This window comes from Polistes fuscatus, unplaced genomic scaffold (assembly GCF_010416935.1).
Source record: "Polistes fuscatus isolate 324 unplaced genomic scaffold, CU_Pfus_HIC Scaffold6, whole genome shotgun sequence".
NCBI lineage: Eukaryota > Metazoa > Arthropoda > Insecta > Hymenoptera > Vespidae > Polistes > Polistes fuscatus.
In genome coordinates, this window is record NW_025113140.1 from 4426272 (window position 1) to 4451077 (window position 24806).

Below are 24806 nucleotides of genomic sequence, written 5' to 3' on the forward strand. Positions count from 1 at the left end.
CATCTTCATCATCCTACAGTCGAGTATCGATCTGCCGAGTTATTACAATCGATCCACCACCACCTATCTCACCGTAACACCATCTAAATCACCCCTTTCTCTTTCCTTTCCACCTATTTTATTCCTTTTTGCTTCATTCTCTTTCATTTTTGCAATATCGTTAATTAATCGTTGTAATTGTAAACCTGAATTCTCGCAAAGATCGGAAGAAACGATGCTGAATAAGAAAATGTAAGGAAAGAAAAGAAAAATAAAAAGAAAAGAAAAGAAAAGAAAAAAAAGAAAGAGAGAGAGAAAAAACGAAGGAAAAGGGTTGACGAGAAAATTACTTTTTAAACCATGATCGTCTTTCGCACAACAACTCGTTAGAAGCAATTTCAGTTCTTCCGTTTTCTTTACTTCTCTTATTTCCTTCTTTCCACTCTTTCTCTTTACACTTCTTAGGTTTTTCTCTCTTACGATCTTCCTTTTTTCATCCGAACTCTAAATCGGATCAATTTCATCCCAGAGCTCCTTGGTTCTTCACATTTTCTAAGTATTTCATTCCCTAACTTTCCTCTATCGTTTTTTTACATTTCACTTATGTTACTTCACTACATTCGAATTTGTATATTTCATTGTTTACCATTGATGATTTAGTTCTATGCTCAAATTTTCTATAAATATATTCGTTCATTTAATCATTTTTTCCGAATAGAATTCTTATTTTTAATAACTTTTATTTATTTTTTATTTTTATTTATCGAATTTAGGATTTATACGTTATGTTATTTATAATTTGATTTCGAGCTTTAATGGAATTTTAGTCACGTAAATAAAAGTGTAAAGTTGAGAGAACGTATGTGCTTTAGTATTTTTTGACATGTTGAGAAATGTTTTTAAAGCTTCGTTCGAATTCTAAATGAAAGATTTAAAAGATGAGTTGTTTTCTCTTTCTCTCTCTCTCTCTTTCTATCCATCTATCTATTTATCTATCTATCTCAAAAAGACCATCCTAACTGTTAACGTGTTCCCACTCACTATCACCACTTATCCTTTGGTAAATTTCCAAACTTCTAACTTTAGTGAGAAACTCACATAGAGTATCCGTAGACTGCGGACTCTAACCACAAATTATACTATTCCTCTCATTTCCTCAGGTTACTCTCCTTGTTTGTTTTCTTACTTGTGGGAATCCTATTTTTGGTGATACTCTTGAATTAATCAACATTAATCAAAGAATTAAATGTTTTTCTAATTAAATAGAAATTCTATATTCCGTGTGTTTTTCTCTAATTTTTATTAATATATTATATATAAATTATAAAATTCAAGACCCCCTATGTTTATACATATATTTACATTTTATAATTTAAATTATAAACATTTAAAACTATTTGTTTAAGATTTTAATGATTAATGGTATAACTAAATCGTTATTTTAATTTTAGAATTCTATGTTATAAGCCTTGAACTTTTGAATTATTGACTAAAATTTTGTGAAAATTTTATATCGAACGATTGCTTTGAGGAAAATAATAATAAATGATTATTATTGTTTTTAGAATATTGTTCGTAAAAAGTTTGTATTATAGTTGAATATTGCGTAGTAGTTGTTCTGTTTTAAGAAAAAATAAAAATGTAATAAGAATTAATTTATTTCGATAGAAGTAGCATTAGGAGGAAGATGCGACAGAGATACACGAAAATGCTTTCAGGCAAATGAAAAATACGCGAAGTAACTACTTTCGTAGCACGTTTGGTCTTTCTATTCAAGGAAGGTTTTAAAATCAAATGTGAAGCACGGGTTAATATAATTGTACTCGAAGAGATTTACCTACTTTCCGAAAGACAATGCAAAGCACGTATCCTCGTTCTTTCTTATTTTCTATAATACGATTCGAATAGAATAAGCAAAATTTGTTTTCAAAATGTCAGTGCACTTTACGAATACATTCGATTAAATCTTCTTTCGTATTATTTTTTGTTTGTCTTGTTGCGATGTTAAATATAAATAATAAATGTTTATATATAAAATTTATAAGCTTAGAAAAAATTAAAAAAAATAAAAAGTTAATAAATCAATATAATTCCTTGGCTACATATTTATCATCATAATTGGAATTATGAAATTATTAATATCTGTCCAAAAATTAAATACAATACAGAACTTTAATATTTTCCATGTAAAAGTATAACAACGAGGTCAGACACGACTGATTGACTGATGACAACGATATTCAATATAAATCTTTAATTAAAGGATAATAATAATTCGGACTTAATATGTTAAAATAAAAACGAGACAAAAAAAAACAGAAAACAAAAAAGAAATAAAAGTTTCTCAACGTTTCTTTGAGAAAATCGAATTTAAAATTATGAATAAAATATAAATAAGAGTAAAAATAACCTTTATGACCCTGTATTAATATTGGAATAAAAGATTCATACCGGATAAATATAAAATTCTATTTTAATTTTTTCGCGATAGACCCGAAGTCTCGCGTCGGTATAATAAATATTTCAGGAAGATAAGAAGGGAGAGGCGTCGATAAAATTGGAACGTTCGGCGGGTTGCTTCTCAAAGTTTCATCCGAACGTCCTTTTCTTGCATGTCGTTAGTCACAGTCTGAGATGGAACGGAAGGATACGAAGATTATGACCTGCTGCTTGGAAAAACTTGACGCGTGACGCCTACGTAAAAGTATGTGCGAAGGGTAGGTGTGTGTGTATGATATGTAAGAGAGAATGTATAAGAGAGAGAAAGAGAGAGAGAGAGAAAAAATTGAAATCAAACGGGTAGGGGAAGGGACGTAGGGTGCAAGACGACAAGTGATAAATGAAGAATTGCGTCTTTTAGCGAGCCTAACATGGCCGCTTTCAACGATAACGTTGAACATTTTTTATCTTGACATTTCTATGGTACTGACGTTTAAATCCAAATGTCATCGTATTCAATCCAAATTGTTCCTTAAGAATATCTGTATTAATTTATTATTAAGTTGCTAAGAAAAGTTAATAAAAATTATTAGATCGTTTAATTACGAAGTGTTCGTTTTCTAATTGATATTATAAGAAGTAATTGGACGTTTAATAAGTTATTTATTTGATAGATATATTTTTGTTTTGTTTTGTAAATGATTAAAAGTATTGTGTTTGAATAATACTTTAAAAGTAGGTACGAACTTATTCAGCGACCATATGAAAATGTGGATACATTTTGTTAGATTAGCCTTGAAAATAAACATATCAAAATTAATAATGAATATCGGTAACTGAAAGGAAACAACATTGAAAAAAATAGTGTCAGAAATTGTTTTGTAAACTAAAATTACGTACGATGATACGAAAAAAAGGAATTGACATTTGTACGGAAGGAAGCTTTGCAAAATTTCTAACCCGACAATTTTTTAATGAGAGAATCGTTAACGTATCAAAAATCTTTTAGGAAGTGTTTTTGACTTCCCACAAATATTAATACTCTATCATTACCGATCGATCATAAAAGTAAAAGAAAATTCAGCATTGTTTATTGTAAAAAAAAAAAGAATAGGAAAATAGGAAAAACTTCGAAGAGAAGAACACGTTGCCGTATTAAAAACTGTCATAGGCGGTGATGAGATCACTTTTCTCCCATAAATATTTATATAGTATCATTACCAATCAATCTTCGTGACAACAAAAATAAAAAAGACAAAAACGAGAAGAAAAGTAAAAGCAAAGTAAAGAATTCAGCATTATTAATTGTAAGAAGGAAAATTATAGGGCGGTGGAGGATGAAGGAGGGGGAAGGTGGTGGTTAGGGAGCTGGAAAGAAAAGCAAAAAGCGAAAAAAACATTGAAAAACGGGAAGAAAGGAAAAAAAGAAAACAGGAAGATCCGAAAATTATGTAAAATTGTTCTCTCGACTGGAATGACGTCGGAAAGTAGAAGATTAATAAGTATCTTCCTCGAAAGTTCTTAAATCCAGGCGTTTGAAACATAGCTACATATAGTGGCGCGATCACGATAAGGAAATTTCGGCCTGTAAATCTGCGGAAATCCCAGGGCGCGTGGCAAAGAGATAGTAGGGGGAGAAAGAGAGAGAGAGAGAGAGAGGGAAGAGTGAGTGAGAATAGGAATAAGAGTGGGAGTTGTTGAGTAAGAGAGAGAGAGAGAGAGAGAGAGAGAAAGGGGTTTATAGAGAGTCTAGTCTCTCGCGGGAGTGTTTATCCAACGGGTGCGCAGCCTGAATCCAAGCACGAGTATAAGACGGAATGGTGATGAGGGGAGTAACGGGGAAAAGAGGTGAAGGCCTTATCTCCTATCGGATATCCGTGGAGTTCGGTGGCCAGGCTTGGCTAGCAGCCAAAATGGTAATGCAAACCTTGCAGCAGCCACAACGCTTGGGCTTCGACCGAATCACATTTCCCTGGTATTCACTTTTCGCTTTTCCCCTTGGCTCCTTCCTTCTGCACTGGTAACTAGGCCACGCGTTAAAAAGAGAGAGAGATAGAGGAGTAGGATGAGGAGAAGAAGAATGAGAAAGAGGAAGAGAAAGAGAAAGCAAATAGAAAAAAAAAGTAGAGAAAATGAAAGAGTAGAAAAGAGAGTAGAGAAGATTGAAAGAAGAAGAGAAAAAAGGGTACCGTCGATGCCGGTGCATCCTATTCGTTCATTCGGGTTTCGACGTTATAGCAAAAAAGCAGCACCCCTTTTCAGCACGTTAATCATGCCGAAGGTAACGTGACGCCCGATCGAAATCTACCACCTTACCCAATAAATTAAAACGAATTATTTGACTTTCTTCAAAATTTGCCAAGAAACAAATGACGTTTTGTTTTGCTTTTTCTTTTCCTTTTTTTTTTTTTAATTAATGTTTAGTGTAGTTGATTATTAATTGTATCTTTTATTTCGATCGAAAATATTTTACAACCGAAAACGAAAGGAAACTAAAAATATTTAAATATTTCTACAAAAGATATATCCTGCAAAATTTATTCACAATCAAAAATATAGAATATTGCGATTCGAGTAATAATAACAATTGTTAGTATTTTTATCCGAATAATAGAAGAAAACAAATATCGGTCAAATTGTCTAATTAATGCATATGTAGATCGCTCCGAGAACGATCCAGGGTCTGTTCATAAGGTTTCGTTAAACCGTATTCAATGGTTTGCGCTTTGAATTTGAAAGAGACCCTAATTTGGAATGGGAACTTGTACAAGGTTTTTTATTTTTTCAGCTTTTTCTTTTTTTCTGGGGGAGGTGGAGGGGGAGGGGGTTATTTTTTCTTTTTTCATTTTCTCGTGCAGAATCGAAAGCCATACATATCTGGTGGCAATTCGAAGTACCGTTCGTTACAAGCAAGATAAAAGCTAATGGCACGTGATCCGTAGTGCTGGCTAGCGGATGGACGTATATATACTACAAACGTTGAAAATCATGGCCAAATGAAAATGGTCGGGGCCGTCAATACGCGAATAACGCGCGAACTTTATTAACTCGCACTCGAGAGAATATCGACAATACTCTCTTTTTCTCTGTCCCTCTCTCTCTCTATCACTCTCTCTCTCTCTCTCTCTCTCTCTCTCTCTTTCTCCCTTTTTTTGCCTATACACACGTATGATATATAGGATGACTCGATGCTATTTGATCAGGCTGCGTTTTTATTTCGAATTTAAAGAGTCGTCGATATCGCAATAATATTGCTTCGATACCAGAGACCAGTAAATGGAAAAGAAATGGCAATTTTATTTGACAAAAATTCATATGACTTCTCGGAGAGAAAAGGAAAAACAAAGATGGCAATCAATAAAATATAAATTTTTATTTTGGTTATCATATATATATTAGGTGTACAACTTTGCTTCCGCCGTTTTCCTATACATGGCGAAATAGTACTTATGATAATAGAAAAAGAGTAATAGTATTTAAAATTTATTTGGTTTTATTCAGTTTATTAAAATAATCTTTTTATTTATACCTCGTACGTTATTTTATCAAAGAGTGAAAAATGTTCCAGTTGCCATTTTCCAATAAGTGAATTGTTAAATATAATATAAGGACGTAACAAAAATTTCAAGATTCTTGTCATAGTTATATCCAACACTCTGAATAAAAATAAAATTCAAAATAAGAAGACAAATATAGAATAACATTTCATTATATTATAAATATAAAAATATTCTTCTGATTATTACATGACATTGACATATATGTTCACAACCTGAATTGCTCTTCAAATCAAAGTCATTTTCCAACAGACTCTCTGTCAGTACAGAAAAAAAGTAATTTTCAATAAATTTTCTTATACCTATACACATACGTAAAACGTGAACACGTCTAAATACGTTTCATCAGAAGAGAGAAGAATGAGAATTGCGAAGGAAAAGACAAGAAAATGTTGCAATAATCAAAAGAACGGTATCTTAATCATTTAATATTTTATTAACTCATACCTCTTACTTCTCCTCGGTCGGTGTCTACACTCTAGTGTTTCATTTTTATTCTATTAAAAATTTCGTGTTTGAACTTATAAACACATTTATCTTCGTGTTCGTTTGGAAAGTGATTCTGTGTAGTCCGTGTACTGCGTAGTTATTTAGATCGTTAGTATTTTTTTAGCAACAGGTAAAATAGAAACAATATTAGTTGAGTATTAAAATTGCACCGCGTACATGCGTGTGTGTTTACTGGAGAAGATTAGATACAATGTATTCTGTCAAGAAACAATAAAATAAAAATAACATAAGTTTCACTCCAGTTGTTCTGTTTAAATATATAATTTTTTCTAATGTGTTTATTTTTCTTTTAAATGATAATTGTTCGGTGAAATTACGGCATTTGACCGAATTGTATTGCGCGCCGAATAGGTTAGATAGCGACGGCGTTGAGATATTAAGTTGGTTAGAATTACACCCTAAATAGGATCGGTCACGACTGCCTTAGTTGAGTTATGAGGGCGCGAGGGGGCATTAGAGATACATGTAGGACCGCCTTAGAGTGCCAAGTACATGTGAGTGCGTTTTGAGGTATGTTAGAGGGGAGATGCGTGCGTGGAGCCTTGGTCCCGAGAGCGCACGCGGCAGATCAGATCTGGATAGCGAGAGAAAGTGTTCGTTTCTGAAAAAGGAAAGTGACGCCATATTGGCCTTTTTAAGTGAGAGCTGTGTTGTTCTTTGTAGTGTGCTTCCGAGCTACCGACGTGTAAGTTTGATGGGGTTGTGCATGGACACAACCGCGCTCTTTACTAACTTTGATGGGGTTGTGCATGGACACAACCGCGCTCTTTACTAACTTTGATGGGGTTGTGCATGGACACAACCGCGCTCTTTACTAACTTTGATGGGGTTGCGCAATGACACAACCGCGCTCTTTATTAAGTTCGAAGGGGTTGTGCAATGACACAACCGCGCTCTTTATTAAGTTCGAAGGGGTTGTGCAAGGACACAACCGCGCTCTTTACTAAGTTCGAAGGGGTTGTGCAAGGACACAACCGCGCTTTTTACTAAGTTTGAATTGGTTGTGCAAGGACACAACCATTCTTTTTACCGCGATTAGCGGTTTCTCTTTACAGTGCTTGCCGGTCTACTAATGAGTAGACCGAGTAGAGTTGCAGCGGTACAGGCTACACCCAAGTTGAGGTTGCTGGCAGCGAGAATAACACGCATTGAAGAACCGATAACGCGTCTAAGTAGGCGGTGATATTTTGCGTAGTTGTAGCGGAGACAAAGGTAAGAGAGCTCTCTAGTATAAGAAGAAAGGAGGGGGTACTTTGCGACGAAATAGGTGCATACGTGCTTTATGTAACTTTTCCACAGGGTACTACTTACTGTATCATTTGTTTAAATAAAGTTACCGCTTGCCCCGGCTTTTCTCTCAACTTCGTGAGAGTTTTTATGCCGAGGCAAGCGTTTCATACCGCGTAAAATTGTGTTGATTGATTTATCTATCCTTTCCTATCTCACTCATTCATGCGTCGAATTAACCGAACTCACGACATTAATATCAAATTGCTTCCAGTCTTATATTCTACCAACAATAATATTGTATCTTTTATAGTTAAGAATACAAATACCAATATCATAATTAAAAACTGGAAGCGTATAGTTTTTAAAATTTATTTTTTGTTTGCACAATTAATTATTACAATTACTTTATTAGGAACATAGTATCGACAAATAGTATAAACATTATCGCTTGTTAAATCTCAAAAAAATAGTTTTCGCTGGTTGTAAAACTATGCTGAATTTTAGGTTAATATTTTCAATTGATATTGCATCGTCTGTTCGAACAGTAAATTTTCTCAATACATTAGCAGCAATTACCTTAATTTCGGTCATTGCGAATTTTTGTCCTGAAAAAGCGATATTCAATAAAAATGTATTTAGCTGAGTAACTGATTAGAATATTATTTCCAGAATGAATAAACCTGTGCTTTTACCTATGCATCCTCTTTTCCCAAAGCTGAACGGGAGAAAACATTTAGTGTTGTAGTTTCCTGGCAAGAACCGATCCGGGTTAAATCTTAAGGGTTCTTTCCAATATTGATCATTCCGGTGAAGTGAAAATATATTAAAAATTACCTGACAATTTTTTGGTATTATCACATTGTCGTTCACTTAATAAAATAAATAAATACATAATATTACTACATATAATAGTAACGTCAATGGAAAAAAAAATAAACAAAAAATATTTTATTATATGTAAAAATACCTTTTGTATCGCGATATAGTTTTCGCCCAAAAAGTGGACCAGAAGGGAAAATACGTAATGTCTCCTTGATTACTCTTTCCAAATACTTCATATTTTTGATATCTTCCCATGTTATTGGAACATCCTTTGGATCACTAGAGCCGTACATATCGTATAACTCTTCGTATACTTGATTCTAGAATCGAAAAAGCTGAATACATGATACAAGTTTGGTATTAAAATATAATTTATTTTCAAAAGATAATAACTAATAATGCTTAAGTGTTATCTGTGCTTACTTGAATGTCCGGAAACGTGGCCAACATTAAAAATAAAAATGTCACTGTAGTAGCGGTAGTATCACTTCCCTAAAAATCAATACAAATTGTTTTTTACTTTTACCGAATGAAAAAAAATTTTAAATAATCTTAAATAAATTCATCTTACTGTAAAAACCAATGTATTTATTTCATCATGAATATCTGCCTCCGAATATTCTCCAGTCTCGTAAAAGGATTTAAATATTGCATCTAAAAATGGACTAGTATCTTTTCCTTTATTTAGAGGAGAATAATAATATGTATTATTTATTGCTATTATAAAAGGTATTTATCCATAAATTCATTACTATTAGAATATTTTTTAAAACGATTATTCTTACTTGCATGTGGATCTTTTCCTTCCCGGGTAAAGTTATCTCCATTCATTGACTCCTTCTTTTTCCTTATAATCTTAACGAATATAAATGTTATATACATAAATAAATTATTATTTTATTTCAAACTAATATATTTTTTTGATATTAGACAATTTAAAACAAAAATTGTTTCTTGGTATTTTTACCTCATCTGTTATTTTATTTAAGGGGGGAAGAATTTCTTGTAGCCGTTTCCCCATAGATGAATTGTTAAATATAATATTTGGATGTAACCAGAATTTCATTATTCTTGCTATAGATATGTCCATCGCTCTAAATAAAAATAAAATTCACAATAAGAAGACAAATATGCAATAATATTAGATTACATTAAAAATTTAAAAATATTCTTCTGATTATTACTCTGACATATATTCATCAAGTTTGCAATCCAGATTGCTTTGCAAATTTAAATCACTTTCCAATAGGCTATCTGTCAGTACAAAAAAAACAATTTTTAGAAAATTTTAATGTGTCTATACATATTTTTTAAAATTTCCAAATCTCACCATATACTACGTCTAATGTACATAAATGAACATAATGCAAGAAATCAATGTTTTTTCCGTCAGTAGTTTCTAAATTATTAATTAGTCTGTTTGAATTTTTTACTATTGTGTCCACATAAGTCGGAAGCATTCGTTCTTTGAATACTGGATTTAAGATTCTTCGATGAATTTCCCACATTGTTGCTTTAAATAAAAGAATATGTCTTAATTTAAATATTTATAGTGTCTTTATTATATATTTATTAATTAAAAAATAGGAAAAGAGAGATCCTCATATATACATGTGAGGGTGTGTAGATGTTATGCAATCATAAAAAAAGAAAACTATTTTTACTAGCAATCCTCTAGAAGACATACTTAAAAAATACTGTATTACAATAGGGTATGCATAATTTTTTTTTCATTAATTAAGAAGAAAGAATGTGAACGTATAGTTTACCTGGTGCAGTAAATAATCCATTACCTATACTTAATTTTATAGTTTCATATAGAGAACTTTTCTCATAACCGATAGAACTTTTTGATATAATCTGAAAAGGAAACCAAAAATTTAAATAAAAAAACCCAAAATAAAAAAAAATTTAATTCGGAGAATTCGTTTCTGAATAAGTGCAGTATATTTGATAAATCTTACGTCAATATTTTCAGGATCTTCCAAGATTACGATTAATTTTGGACCTACCCACACTAGCCACGGTGAAGAGTAGTTTGTAGATGATTGTATTATTCTCTTAGTTATATCTATAACAAATTAATTCAATATCGATTGCTTAAATGTAGATATTATAAATATTAAATAAAAGTATACCTTTTGTTTCACCAAGAAACATATGTAGGTTTCCGATCAAGGGATATGCTTTAGGTCCCGAACATTTTTTTACCAAATTATATTCACGAATTTTATTTTTTAAATATTCAATTACGTACAATAATATAATTATTATTGCTGTTGAAGCAAGAAAAGTAGTGATGTACTCCATGTTGAAATAAATCAACTAGAAATAATAGAAGTAGTTAAATTTGTTTAAAAATACTGGCTCCGGTTGACTCAGTTTATAAATATGGGAAAGTTAACACTCTGAAGAGAGATCTTTTATTTTTCGCGTCTCAGCAAAAACTGAAAAAAACAAATAAACGGTAAGTTTATTACAGACAGACCAAAATTGCATTTTGTACAGGTTTAAAGAATACCTTCCATTCGAAAGAATGAAATAATATTATACAAAAAGCTGTATTTTATCAATTCATTTATTTCGTGCATATTAATACTAGTTTGCATATTCACAATGTATCATTCACATAATTTTTAAGATTAGAGGAAGAAAATCGATGTTATAAACATAGTTTTTCCTTAAAGAAATCGTGTTTTTTTTTTCATTTCCTCTGTTTGACTTCGTATTATGCTAATAAATAATTATTATTATAGATGGATGAGATACATTAGACGAAGTAGCATAAAGTATATCGATTAATGGTCAGATTGAAATGACGAAATTCTTTTTAGTTTTTTTCGTAAATTGACAATACTCATAGATTTTAATCGTTACGTAACGCGGCTTCTACCAAATAGAGAGCTCACTACAACTCTGAAGAAGTATACTAAGTCGTTTTAGGATAGGCTGATATGGAGAAGCAAAGACTTACTTAAGTGTGACCGTTGTGATTTTTGATTAATGATCTCTTCTTCCTGTAACTGACTTTACTAAATTTACAAAGGCTCCTTTTGCCTTTTATCAAATTCAAACTCCAATTGACTTACAGTTAACAAATATTCTCTTTATATATGAATTCCACCTCCTTGGACATAACCATGACGCAACTTTTCCGAAGGGGAATTTAAGATTACCTTCTAAAAAATGCTAATTAAAATACCTTACGAGTTCGTTCTTATATAAGACGTGTTGCAAAATAAAATTTTTTATCTCGATATCTTTTTGTTTCTTAGTTTTTATTAATATCTTTTCCGGGTTTTTTGTTATGATACTCCGTATTGAGTAATTCTCACGTATCTAAATTTACTTCGTTCGTAAATTTACTTCCATCGCTTGTCTTATTATAAAAATTCGCACACACAGTTTATCTTATCAACGCTTTTTGAGTTTATTAGCCCAGGCGGGCACGTAACGTCACGTTAACATTCTTTGGAAAAAGTCGAGAGAAAATTGAGAAATTGCTATATTACTTGTATCATCGTTTTGTTGGCCCTTTTTATCTGATCTACTAAAATTTGGTTTTAATCGTAATTTGTCTTATTTGCTAAAAAAAGATTTTATTTGCATTTCACCCGGAATACTTGAATATAGTCTTGCTAGCCTTCCAATCGGACTACTGCGAGTAGCCTTATTGGTATAACTGCAAAGAGTTAGTATGGAAAACGTTGTACGATTCGTAAAGATCGTAGATTTTGGCGTATATTCAAAATGCGCGCCTTAATTATTCAGAGAATATCGAAGTGATAATATCTTATATCTCTAGTTTGTTAGAGATTAACGAAACGTTGTTGTTCGCGCCTCTCCACTCTGCAAACCGTTGTTAAACATGCCCTGTTGGATCCATTAGCAAAGCCGCTCGTTTTATTCTTTCACTAGATGCCTGCGACTACACATCTTAGACAACCAGCAAAGAACCCATACAGAAAGCGATACGAGCGAGAGGCGAAACAAGCGAAGTATAAGTATTCCTTATACGTCAGTACTTATACGAAGTATAAGTATTCCTCATGTGTCATCGCGAAAGCGATAAACCGACGAAATGAAGTAAGAAGTGTAAGTATTTCTTACACTACACAATAGGTGAGAGAACCTATAGTATTTTGTACAATTGAAGCGAGCGAGAGATGAACCACGTGTCTAACCTTCTGTTAGACGCCATTACTTTATATTCGAATCATCAATCAGGGTTTTGATGACGCAAGGCTTTTCCCTGATGAGCCAATAAAGATGTACGATCGGAATCGATCGTAGACTATGAATTCGTATTCATAATGCGCGCCGTAGTCCGATAGGGAATTACTAGGCGCCAGCGTTCACACCCCCACCACTCGGATCTCGAGTGCGTGCGTCCTGCTGGGCCCATTACCGAAAACACTCGGTTCATTCTTCCACTAGACGCCTACTTCATACTTAAGGAGATATCGCAGAGGCGGTAATTAACACGGTGACGAACCACAGAGGTGGTAACTAACGAATCGCAGAGGCGGTAATTAACGGTAAGAGACCTTATTTCTTATTTCAACCGGATTATCCATCCGGATTGACCGGGAGGTTAACCACGTGCGTTATCCCTGGTTGACCGCCATTAATGTGTAGACTAATATCAACCAGAGATTCTATGCCGCAAGGCTTTTCCCTGACGAGCTAATAAAGGATTGCACTTTCTATTGGCTCAACCACGTTTTTTTTATTTATTTTAATTAACCTTTTCACCTTCCTCACAATTAACTAAACCTAATCGATGGAGGACTCCATGTTGGAGAAATTTTGGCAAATACAAAGCGTATAGTTTTTAAAATTTATTTTTTTGTTTAAACACTTAATTATTACAATTACTTTATTAGGAACATAATATCGACAAATAGTATAAACATTATCGCTTATTCAATCTCAAAAAAATAAGTTACGCTGGTAGCAAAGTTATGCTTAGTTTTAGGGTAACATTTTCAATTGATACTGCGTCGTCTATTCGTATAGCAAATTTTTGTCCTGAAAAAGCGATATTCAATAAAAATGTACTTAGCTGAGCAACTGATTAGAACATTATTTCAAGAATGAATAAAAATATGCTATTATCTATGCAGCTTCTTTTCCCAGAACTGAATGGTAAAAAACATTTTGGTGTTGTAATTTCCAGACAGAAATCTTCTTCTTCTTCTTCTTCTTCATTCTTTGGTTTAGGCAAATTGCCTGTTTCGTAACGATGTTTTTCTGCCTATTGCACTGTTAAATTGTCGCACCATCGTTTTCATGGGCGCCCCGTGCTTCTGCGGCCAACCGGTGACTTATCCCGTGCAATTCTGACAATTCTTCCGTTGTCCATTCTGTTGATATGTTCGTTCCATTCTTTTTTTCTTTTTAGTATCCATTCGTTAATGTTTTCCACTTTGCATGTCCTTCTTATATCTTCACTTCTCTCTCGATCCAGTAGTGTTTTTCCAGCTATTCTGCGAAGAACTCTCATTTCGGTTGTCTCTAGTAACTGTTTCGTTTTCGCCGTGTCTGGTCGAGTTTCTGCGGTATGTGACATAATAGGTCTTACCATTGCCTTGTAGATTCTTGCTTTGGTCTCTATGTCCATGTTTTTATTTCGCCATATTGTGTCATTCAAACAACCCGCTATTCTGGATGCCTTCATTGTCTGTTCTCTTACCTCTGCTTCAACATCACCATACACTGAGATTTCTATTCCTAGGTACTTAAATCTCATTTCCTGCTGAATAACCTTCCCTTCAATTTCCAGTTTGCACCTTAACGGTGTCTTTGATGTTGTCATGCATTTGGTTTTCTGGGCCGATATTTTCATATTGAATGATTTGGCTATGCAGTTAAATCGGTGTAGTAGACGTTGTAGATCATCCTCATTTTCGGCCACTAATACAGCGTCATCAGCATAGCATAGGATGGTTATTTCTTCGTTGCCCATTTTATATCATTTTAGACAGAAATCTATTAGGATTAAATCTTAAAGGCTCTATCCAATATTTTTCTTTTCGATGAAGAGTAAATATTGAAAAAAATACAGAGCAATTTTTTCGTTATTACAAGATTCACGTTCACTTGATAATATCAATAAATACATATTATTCTTACATAGGAAAATAATGTCAATCGAAGAAATAATATAGAAAAAATATTTTATTATGTGTAAGAATACCTTTAGTATCGCTACATAGTGTTCGTCCAATAAATTGAGCATCAGGGAAAAGACGTAAAGTTTCCTTGATTAATCTTTCCAAATACTTCATTTTTTTTATATCTTCCAATGTAATAGGAATATCTTTTAAATTGTTAGAGCCGTACATACTGTATAACTCTTCGTATGCTTGTATATGCAACCATAAAAGCCGAATACAGAATACAAGTTTTGTACATACTTACATTTGATTTTTAAACGATAATGACAAATAAGGTAATGTTTAATTGTTATCTGTACGTACTTGAATGTCCGGAAACGAGTCCAGCATTAAAAATAAAAATGTCAGTGTACCAGCAGAAGTTTCGCTTCTCTAAAAAGTAATACAAATTATTTTTTACCTTTAATGAATAAAAATTGTCTTTAATTTTAAATAGACTCGTGATCTATTTCCTTCTAATGTGTTTTTCATTTGCATCTCATTCTTTTCTCCCGTTGCTTGTCTCATCTTAAAAATTTACGCACACAGTTTATTTTGTTTTCTGTATTTAGCTGCATTTACTTCTGAATGACTCATATATACAGTGAAAAGTATATTTATCATGAACTTGAATATATGAGCATGGGTGCATAAAATATACTTGTTATGTTTTCGAGGTTTCTAAATTTTACCATTCACGATTTACGTATTTTTGAAAATAAGATCGACGATTTTTCTCTGTCTATTTTTCTGTGTCCCGCGCTATATCATGAAACCATAGACACAAAGTAGAAGAAACAGGCAGAAATGATCCTTTGTCGTGAGATAAACGGACTGTGAGCTACTTTCTTTAAGAGGGAACGGCAAAGTTCCTTTATCGCAAGCACGAAAACAAATTTGTCAGCGCCAGATCGTAGTTTCCTATTGTCGTCTCTCATTTCTAACATCGAATAGGCGTAACTTTTTCGTTAAATTTATTTACTATATTTTTTTGTATCTTTTTATTAGAATGATTTATAAAAAAAAAAAAAATGATGGATATAAAAAAAATAAAGAAGACAAGATTTTAGGCATCGTTATGATGAAATAAAAAATTGTTGTCTTTGTAATCATCATCGGAATTTGAGTACATTTACAAGTACGAAATTGAAATATTAAGAAGTAAATATTTGTGTGCTTATACGTATGAGTGTATGTGAGAGAGCTTAATTTAGAAGACATTGATAATTATGCAACGTCATATAAGTTTGCAATTGAGTTTCTTCAATATTATTATATATAATTGATAATATAATAGAATTGTGTTGGTAATTAGGATAATTAAAAAATTGAAAAAACAAACAAATTTAACGATTTGTCTTATATTAAAAATTCGTTATATCATAAAATGAATCGTATAAAAACATATTAATATTTTCACAATGTTTAGTTTAATAATTATTATCAGATATAAATATATTTTCTTTCTTATAACAATAATGCGCTTTTATTTATCGTCAAAGTTACATTTAAACTTTTTAAAAGTCTGGAAAATTATAATTTTAATTGTTATTTTTAAGCTATAGTTTATATATATTATAATTTTTTAGTAATAATGTTTAATATTTAGGTCAAAAAAATGATGTATCCAAACTTATATTAAAGTTTCTTTAATGTTAAATGGGATCCTGTTGTTCCTTACGCAGAATACGTTAAAAACGTGTGATCTTATTTCATACAAGTTGAAATTTCGTAAAGTTATTTAATCCGATGATCGAGAAAGTTTTGAAGATACATCGTAAAGTACTCTTCCTTGGCTTTTACAAATACGTTTACGCAGGCAAAAGTTGCTACCTTCTTTCCTCTCTCTCTCTCTCTCTCCCTCTTTCTCTCCCTTTTTTTCCTTCTTCTTCTTCTTCTTCGTCTTATTCTTCTTCTTTTTGTAAGAGCTTCACGGTGAAACGGGTTTCGGGTGAGGTAACGATTTTCTTCGATCCATGGATACACTTTGTTTTCTCAGAATGCAGTCCGACCGGCTAAAAGTTTCAAACTAGTTCGTTGTAAAGTTTCCGGCTGGGATAACGATCGACTCCAAGAGCCAAGGTTCTCTTTTATTAGAGGATCTCACACAGTGGACGTAAAATAGCGCGTTCTGGAACTCCAATCGGACGGAAATCATGAATCTCTTATTCATTAACCTAATTCTATTAAACTCTGACGGAAGATATATAATATCAGTTATTATATTATATTATTATCTTTTATCAATTATTATTATTGCATCGGTTAATCAATTAATGCATTTCTTTTTTTCTAAAGATAACAAGTGTCAAGTTACAGTTGAAAGCCAAAGAACGGTTTATTATTCTTATACGTTTATTATTAATTTATTGTAAATTAAATATATATATATATATATAGAGAGAGAGAGAGAGGAGAGAGGAGAAATAGATTTTCGTATAAGAGTAACTAAAATGAAAACGTAGAGAGTTTATTTATCACACCTTTATACGTACATTTAGACGTTCCTAACAAATTCCGAGAATATAAGTTCCGTGTTAGCTCGCCCGATAGTCCATTATTTCGCTCTGTCGGGCACGGAACTGCAAAGGAGCACCGCCATCGCATTTCAAATCACTACGGATATCCTCGTCTGAAGATGTTCACTGGACGAATGAGAGAATCAAAGAGAAAGAGAACCGTACTAAACTCAGCCAGACTAAGAGAAAGTTAAAAAGAGAAAAAGAAAAAGTGAGAGAGAGAGAGAGAGAGAAAGAGAGAAAAAATGTGTAAAATAGAAAAAGAAAGAGCAAAAAAGATAATAAGTAAGAAAGAAAGAGTGAAGACAAAGAAAGAAAAAGAATTGTATGTCTGTGTGTGTGTTGTGTGTGACAACCAGAGAGAGTGTGTAAAATAAAAAAAGAGAAAGTAAGTAAGAGAATGAAAGAGAAAGAGAGAGAGAGAGAGAGAGAGTGTGTGTGTGTGTGTGTGTGTGTGTGTGTATCTATGTATGTGTTAGAAAGCAGAAGAGAAAGAGAGAGAGAAAGAAGGAGATAGAGAGGCGAAGAGTGGTCCGCAAGTTTGGAATGCCTCGACAAAAAGACCATTATAAATTCCATTAATACCCCTTTTTCCCACCCCTTCACTGCATTCGAATGCTCTGGACTTTAATTATCCCGAGGGGGACAGTCCGTCAACTTTTCATCCATCGGACGGAGTAAAGCGAAATGGAACGTTGAATTAAATAAGACTGTATAAAGCAATTCTGAAGAATTTAAAAGTCTTTAAGTCGAGTTTTTTGATTTTTTTTCTTTTTTTTTTAATGCTTTATTTGGCTTGTTTATCTTCTTTCTTTCTTTCTTCCACAACAAATGATTTCTTTTTATCATCGAAGCCGAGATATAGTTGTTCAACAAATTAGAGGTAAGCAATTGAGATCTAGGTATTATTTTGTTTTTTAATCAACACTCATCAATACTTTTATTTAATCTCGTCGTCTGATAACGGTTAACTTCTTTATTGGAAATATTTTGTCCTATTGGTAAAAATTTCTTTCAATTATTTAATCTGATCATTCACTTTATATCAAATTTCGTAAATGTTAAAGTCGAGTTGAGGTTCATTGTAATTCTCAATTAGTTTAGAGTAAATAACAAAATTGTTACATCTTTATCAGATTATTCAATTGATTTTCTAATTTCACCAACGTTTTCTATCGGAACAATATTAAACCATTAGACTAAATATACACGCGTGTAATAAGTCCACAACAATATTTATCCTTAAACGTCGATTTAAACTACAAATTGCTACGGGAAAGGATCGATTGGTGGCTATTTCATCCCTTTCAAGCTGTTAGTACCGAAGTAATGGTTGTTAGGATATCGCGTGCAAGATCGATTGATGGACAAGACGAGAAGGTTTACTAACACACACGCGTACACACACATACATAGAATATATATATACAATGTAATATATAATATATAATATATAAATATATATATACCACATATATAACACATATACATATATATGCTATAGTATTAGCCGGAAGTTAGTGTGAGGACGAAAGGAAATAAAGAGGAAGTTTCAACAATGACCGAAATAAACGGACGCGCCGATAAAATTACTCCCGTCTATCTGTCTCCTTCTTTCTTTCATTCTTTTTTTTTCTCTTTCTTTCTTTATTTCTTTCCTTCTCCTACTTTACTTCCCGTTTCTCTTGGACTCCTATAAAAGAGGAGCAATTTCGGAATCCTCTGTTTTTCTACACCGGGACGGTGTAGATGCTTTCATTTATCACTCTCTTCTTCTTCAGACGCCAAAGTGGAGGGAATAGAAGAAGGGATAAGAGATTGTGAGTGGGGAAGAATAAGAGGAGGAGAGTATGAGTTGGGGGATGAACTGGAAGGGCTGCTAAAAGGTTGCGAAACTCTTCTCTTCGTTCTACGTGAATACGTGTGAATGAATGTACCAGTTTGGTTTATTTGTGTTAGAAAGAGATAGATAGATGGATAGTTCAGCCGACAGATAAATAGAGACTTTATTAGATACTTCAAACTAATGTAATCGTCAAGAGCTGTTAAATGTATGATCGATCATTATGAAGGATGAAACAATGTCTGGAAAAAACTACGAATAAGTTTTACTAAAAATTGTATTATTATAGGAGCCGTCATCAATGCTATAAAATCAAATTATTGACTTATTATAATAAATATAACGTACAATTATTTGTTAATATGATAAATAAATGGGAAAAAAAAACTTGAGATTTTGCTCATACGCGTTTAGAATTGTAATTTAAATCGAATAAAGTATTTGTTTCGTAATGTGAAGTGGTCAATTTTTGTTTTGAAATTGTGAGAAAAAATAATTGATAAAATGATTTGTATAAAATTGTTGAAAATATATATTTACATAGAATATCACGCGCGCATATTACAGGTATAAATTTTCAGATTCCATCGTGCGAAAGTTTGATCTGTAAATGATAAGATAAATCGACGTAACGTAAATTCGACGAGAATTTATACAGCGCGGCACGAAGGGATATAAAATTGATACAAAATATTTAAATACAATGGTACACGATATGAAAACGTTACAATGAAAAATTCGTTTTTATATCCTTTTTATACGATAAAAAGGCTAACATAAAAGGTATTTATACTTTATTTTATCGACAAAAGCAAATATCGGAGATAGAATATTTTTAAAAAGAATTTGAATTTTTATTATTTACTTCAAAGCTTGTTTTTAATGATTTAAAAAATAGATACGTTTGAAACGATATTTGTTAAGAAAATTTTATACTGTTAATATTAAATGATAATATTGCGATTGTTTTATTGTTAATGAAACATTTTGATAAAAGTTTTTAATTGAGTTCAATGTTTTGATGATATCGTTACATGTTGAAACGAAATGAGTTAGAAAAGAAGTCCTACATTATTGCAGATAAATATTTATCTTAAAAGGAAAGCAATATATATCGTCTAGTTAACCCTGGAGATCTTTCGGGCACGTTTATCAAAGCTACTTGGAAAGGGATCGGCTTTATAACATCCAATACCGAACAAAGCATTTTCCTTGATTAGTTTCTGCTTAGTTATCCTATACAATATCTTAAAAGTGTTTTCTTTTAATCTCGAATCAACATCATGTGTTGTATTCTTTGGAATCTAACTAATCGTTTAAAAAAAAAAAAGAAGCAAGTAGAAAGGATACTAACCAGGCAAAGTTCTCTTCGATGACTCTTTTTTTTTCTGAACAAAAAACAAAAAGAAATTCTTTTTCCAAGGTTCTTTCTCGATGGATAAGGGATGAATTGTTACGGTTACCTTTTATACTTCACTGACATTTTTATTACCAATACTCTCTTTTATCCGCTATTATTGCACCGTCATCCTCACCGTTAAGACTATTATCGTGTCACGGTTACTGATGTCTTACCGTATAAGAATTTTATTTGAAATGTTGATGGAAACGATCAAAATGAAAAATAAAAATAGAAATGGAATATTTACAAATAAGAATAAACAAACGAAATTTACGATTATTTAACAAAATATTCGGAATAAGTATTTCTTTCGACATAAATAAATTATCTTTTAAGTAAATTTTGTTTACATTTTAAATCTCTTCGCAGAAATTGATTCAGTGACTTTTTTTAAACACACATTTAAATATTTAATCTATTCGGTGTACGAATTAATTTATACGTCGCGTCAGTAAATTCATATTGTTAAAACCATTACAAATCTTATACGTTAAAAACTTCAATCAACTAATTCAAATATTATATTCATTGTAACTTATCTTACCATAAATGGATTGAATTTAAAATGAAAAAATAAAACAAAATTGTACGAAATTTCTTTGATAATTTGTTAACTAAAATTGTGAAAATGGTTGCTTTTACCAGAACATTGCGTGAATAGTATAGTTATAGTAGATATTTCGAGATCCATCAGCAGTGTTCGTTAATCCTATAACGAAAGGTTTCACTTCGGCCCGATGTCCCGCATCCACGAGAGAAATTCAATTTCTACTGTCCTCATACGGAAGATAGGAGATTGCTCTGACCCGAATACGTGACCTAATACATCCGAACAGACTTACAATATGCACCTCCTTTTTCAACCCCGCTTTCCTTCTTCCCCCATTCCCCCAAGCTTCCTTCTTCTCCTTCTACTCTTCTTCTCTTCCTTTCTTTGATTCTTTTGATTAAGTTTACCAAAGCATACGCAAGTTTTTGGTCACCAAATTTGTTTTATCACGTTTGAGCTTATTTATATGCCTTCAATCGAACCTAATCTATGATAGTAATTGAATTTTTATTCTTTCTTTTTTTTTTTCCTCTTGTTTCGTACACTTTATTGAAGAATCAATACCGTGTATTAATATTTTTTATTCTAACCGTATATAGGAATTTGTAAAACAAGATAGAGAAAGAATGTTTATAGCGAAATTTGTAGAATAACCGCCCCTTTTTCATCCAACTGCGATAAAGTCTGAGAAATTTATTGAAACGACGCATCGGGCTGTCCGAAGTGTACGCGTGTGATCGATAGAAATACCCCTGTTGCTATATTTTTCCGTTCGATGCCTTTGCTACGTTGATATTGAGATCGTTACAGGTAAAATATTTTTCTAGATTCATGGCGGGACCTCGACCATTTCTGAAATCACGGATACGATTTTCTAATTGAAATAAAATAAAAGAATGAAAACGAATTTTTTTGGATTCTTATAATATGATTTGTTACTGCCGGTAAAATTGTCATTAAAAAAGATTTTGTTTTAATTGAACATTAACACATGTATATTATATTTTTGTTTATAATATATTTAACAGTAATAACAAGAATAAAAGATAAACATAATAAAAGTTTGTCGAGTAACGTTAAATCATTTCGTTTTGTGGATTTCCATTCGTTTGGATAGATTCATTGATTTTGATTTATTTTTTTTTTTTGTTTTCTAATAATGACCGTGACCATGACCACCATAAGTTCCACCTTCGTGATTATTTCCACCAGTGTTGTGAACGTGAGCGAAAAATCCTCCGTGCGGATCGGAATGATATTTGACTATTCTTGTGTTACCACCTGGTTCTTTGATCGTGTATTCTCCAGCTACATTCTTTCCTGTTAAATTAGTACATTTTTAATATAATATTTCATTGAACGAATAGAAAATAATTGTTGCATAAAAATGATTACCATCTCTGTGTTCCTTCTGTCCATGATAGTCTCCAGTATGATGATCTTCGACGCCATAAGAAAATTCGTATTTAGGATGAGCAACATAATCGATATGATGACCGTGTTTCCCATGGTAAGTAACTTCGTGACCTGGTCCTTCTACGGGTCCATAAAAATGTGCGAAACTATGTGCGTGTCCAGGAAAAGCTTCACTGATCCCAATACAAACAAGCATGCTAAGAACTATGACGAACTGTGAAGAAAGATTGTTAGGTTATTTATGAAGAAATCAATAATTTAGTAAAGTTACTATTATTAAAGTATTTTTTTTTTATTACGATTATTGTTTGTTTGAAAAATTCATTCATCATAAAAAGAATTTTAGTGTTCCATTTTCTCAGAAATAATAGTAAATGAAAAATTGTAAGAACGAAATCAACGTATGTCACGTATAATTAAAAAATAAATTGATTACAATAACACTTACTTTTCGTGAAGAATTTGTAAAAGTACACTTAAACGAAATTATAAGTAAAATCATTAAATATCTTAGACCAGGTTAGGAACTGAGAATGTAAAATATAGATTTGAAAAGAGTGATATTATTTATTATGATTATTTTTTATTTCATTTACAATTCTTCTCTTATCCCAATAATAATTCTAACATAAAAAATTGTAATATAAAATAATAAAATTTATCTTAACTTTGAAGGGGGATTTCTAAACTTTGGATTACAGTTTAAATTTTGATGTGTAACTTAAGTGACAAATGAACTCGGTTATAATGAATAATTAAATAAAACAAAATAATTAATATGATTTTAGTACGAACCTTGAAAGCCATGTTGATTATTGATGTTTAGTAGGATTCTTAAGCGTTGAGTGACACGTTCTTCGATAATGCAGTGAGTTTATATACCGTGTCCTGTCATCAAAGAATTTCGTCATTACGTCGTTATTTAACTATTGGTAGGACGATTTATACACAATAATGATTATTCCAGTTATGAGGGGAACATTGAAATGAGATTAAAGGAAAGAAAAGAAAAGAGAGAAAGGAAAAAAAACGAAATCGTTGTCCAGTCAACTTTCCTATGCATAAACTGTCGCATTCCATCGATGGACGAACGTAATCAACTTTGCGCATATGACCGGGCCAAATGGAATTTCAATTTGTGCCTTTCGATCGATTCTTTCTTTTACTCATTCACTCACACTCTCTTTTTCTCTCTCACACTTATACACACTAACCGTAAACTTCTTGTTCTTTTGTCAGACTCCGAATAAAAACTAACGTAAATATTGAACTATATAATGAAACTTTAGATAGAAGGATAATGATCAAATAGGGTAAAGTTATGTACAAATTTAGTAATCCTCTAAAGAATGATAAAAAGAAAGGGAAAAACAAAATAATTAAATTGCAATATCTGTGTAGGAAATTTAAACAAATGAATTTACATGAAAATATATAATATGTATCGTCTTCGTTAATATTCAAGAAAAAATGAATTAAGATGTATTAAAACAGTAATTTTCAAGATTTTTTATTACATCTTTCAATCTCATAATTGTCATTATTCTTACTAAAAAAATTTCAATCAAAATAATTGGTATTTAAACATTGAAAATTTCAATAACATTTTCTATCTTCCTTTTAAGATTCTGAAATTTTCTTCAAGAGAAAGAACAACATTTTTGTTGAGAACCCTTACTCTATGGTGTACCTTCCTACATTTTTAATCATTTTCATCGAATATTTAACGACAGCAGCAGCAGCAGGAGTAGCAATATCAACAGTGTCTAACTCTACTTCTCAAAGTAAAACTTTTATTTTATTAATAGTCATACCCTTCCCTCGCGTCATACTCATTTGATTAGTTCGTTGAAGATCGCCTATACCACGAGAATATTCCATTTTAATAATGCAACGGTTTCTAACTTCTATTAAGATCGACTGAAGATTATATGCATGCAAGTAAAGTAAAGCACTCGAAGAAAGTTTGGTTTAAGTGTAACCACTTAATCGATGCAAGTCGGATCAATCTCACCTATAATTGATTTCAATCGTTAAAGTTTACCCCTTCAAATGAACTTTCTTCTTCTCACACATTGAAATATTATACAAGCAAATCTTTTAAAAGAATAAAGAAACTTCAGGTATAATATTTGGTTTAGGAAGATAGCTTTTTTTCTCGTACTTTTCCCCTAGATTTCTTTAAAATCTGTGATATAACTCTCTCTCTCTCTCTCTCTCTCTCTCTCTCTCTGATAATATTCATCGAATTTTGAAATATTTTTACCAAAATAAAACAAAAATTATTTAACTTTTGCATTAATACAGAAGTTTTAATTCAATCATGTATTATACGATTAGTAATTTTGGATAAACACGTTTAATAGCTTTAAAAACAATTT

The 24806-nt window shown here is 31.8% G+C and overlaps 3 protein-coding genes across 3 annotated transcripts; all 3 read right to left on the reverse strand.

Moving 5' to 3' along the window:
* Nucleotides 1-8156: 8156 nt before the first annotated feature.
* LOC122523240 (cytochrome P450 4C1-like) lies at nucleotides 8157-9368 on the reverse strand. Its single transcript, XM_043644898.1, has 6 exons — nucleotides 9323-9368; nucleotides 9109-9215; nucleotides 8961-9029; nucleotides 8683-8857; nucleotides 8408-8584; nucleotides 8157-8320 (listed from the first exon to the last, which is right to left on the reverse strand). Exons 1-6 carry the CDS (start codon nucleotides 9366-9368, stop codon nucleotides 8157-8159), a joined length of 738 nt encoding a protein of 245 aa, XP_043500833.1.
* Nucleotides 9369-9717: 349 nt separating this feature from the next.
* On the reverse strand, nucleotides 9718-14884 carry LOC122523241 (cytochrome P450 4V2-like). The gene is made up of 5 exons (XM_043644899.1): nucleotides 14737-14884; nucleotides 10502-10608; nucleotides 10307-10397; nucleotides 9868-10050; nucleotides 9718-9791 (listed from the first exon to the last, which is right to left on the reverse strand). Exons 1-5 carry the CDS (start codon nucleotides 14882-14884, stop codon nucleotides 9718-9720), a joined length of 603 nt encoding a protein of 200 aa, XP_043500834.1.
* A 7278-nt stretch (nucleotides 14885-22162) lies between these two features.
* Nucleotides 22163-23232, reverse strand: LOC122523242 (cuticle protein 19-like). Its single transcript, XM_043644901.1, has 3 exons — nucleotides 23221-23232; nucleotides 22405-22645; nucleotides 22163-22329 (listed from the first exon to the last, which is right to left on the reverse strand). The coding sequence occupies exons 1-3, from the start codon at nucleotides 23230-23232 to the stop codon at nucleotides 22163-22165; spliced, it is 420 nt and encodes a 139-aa protein (XP_043500836.1).
* Between the last annotated feature and the right edge of the window lie 1574 nt (nucleotides 23233-24806).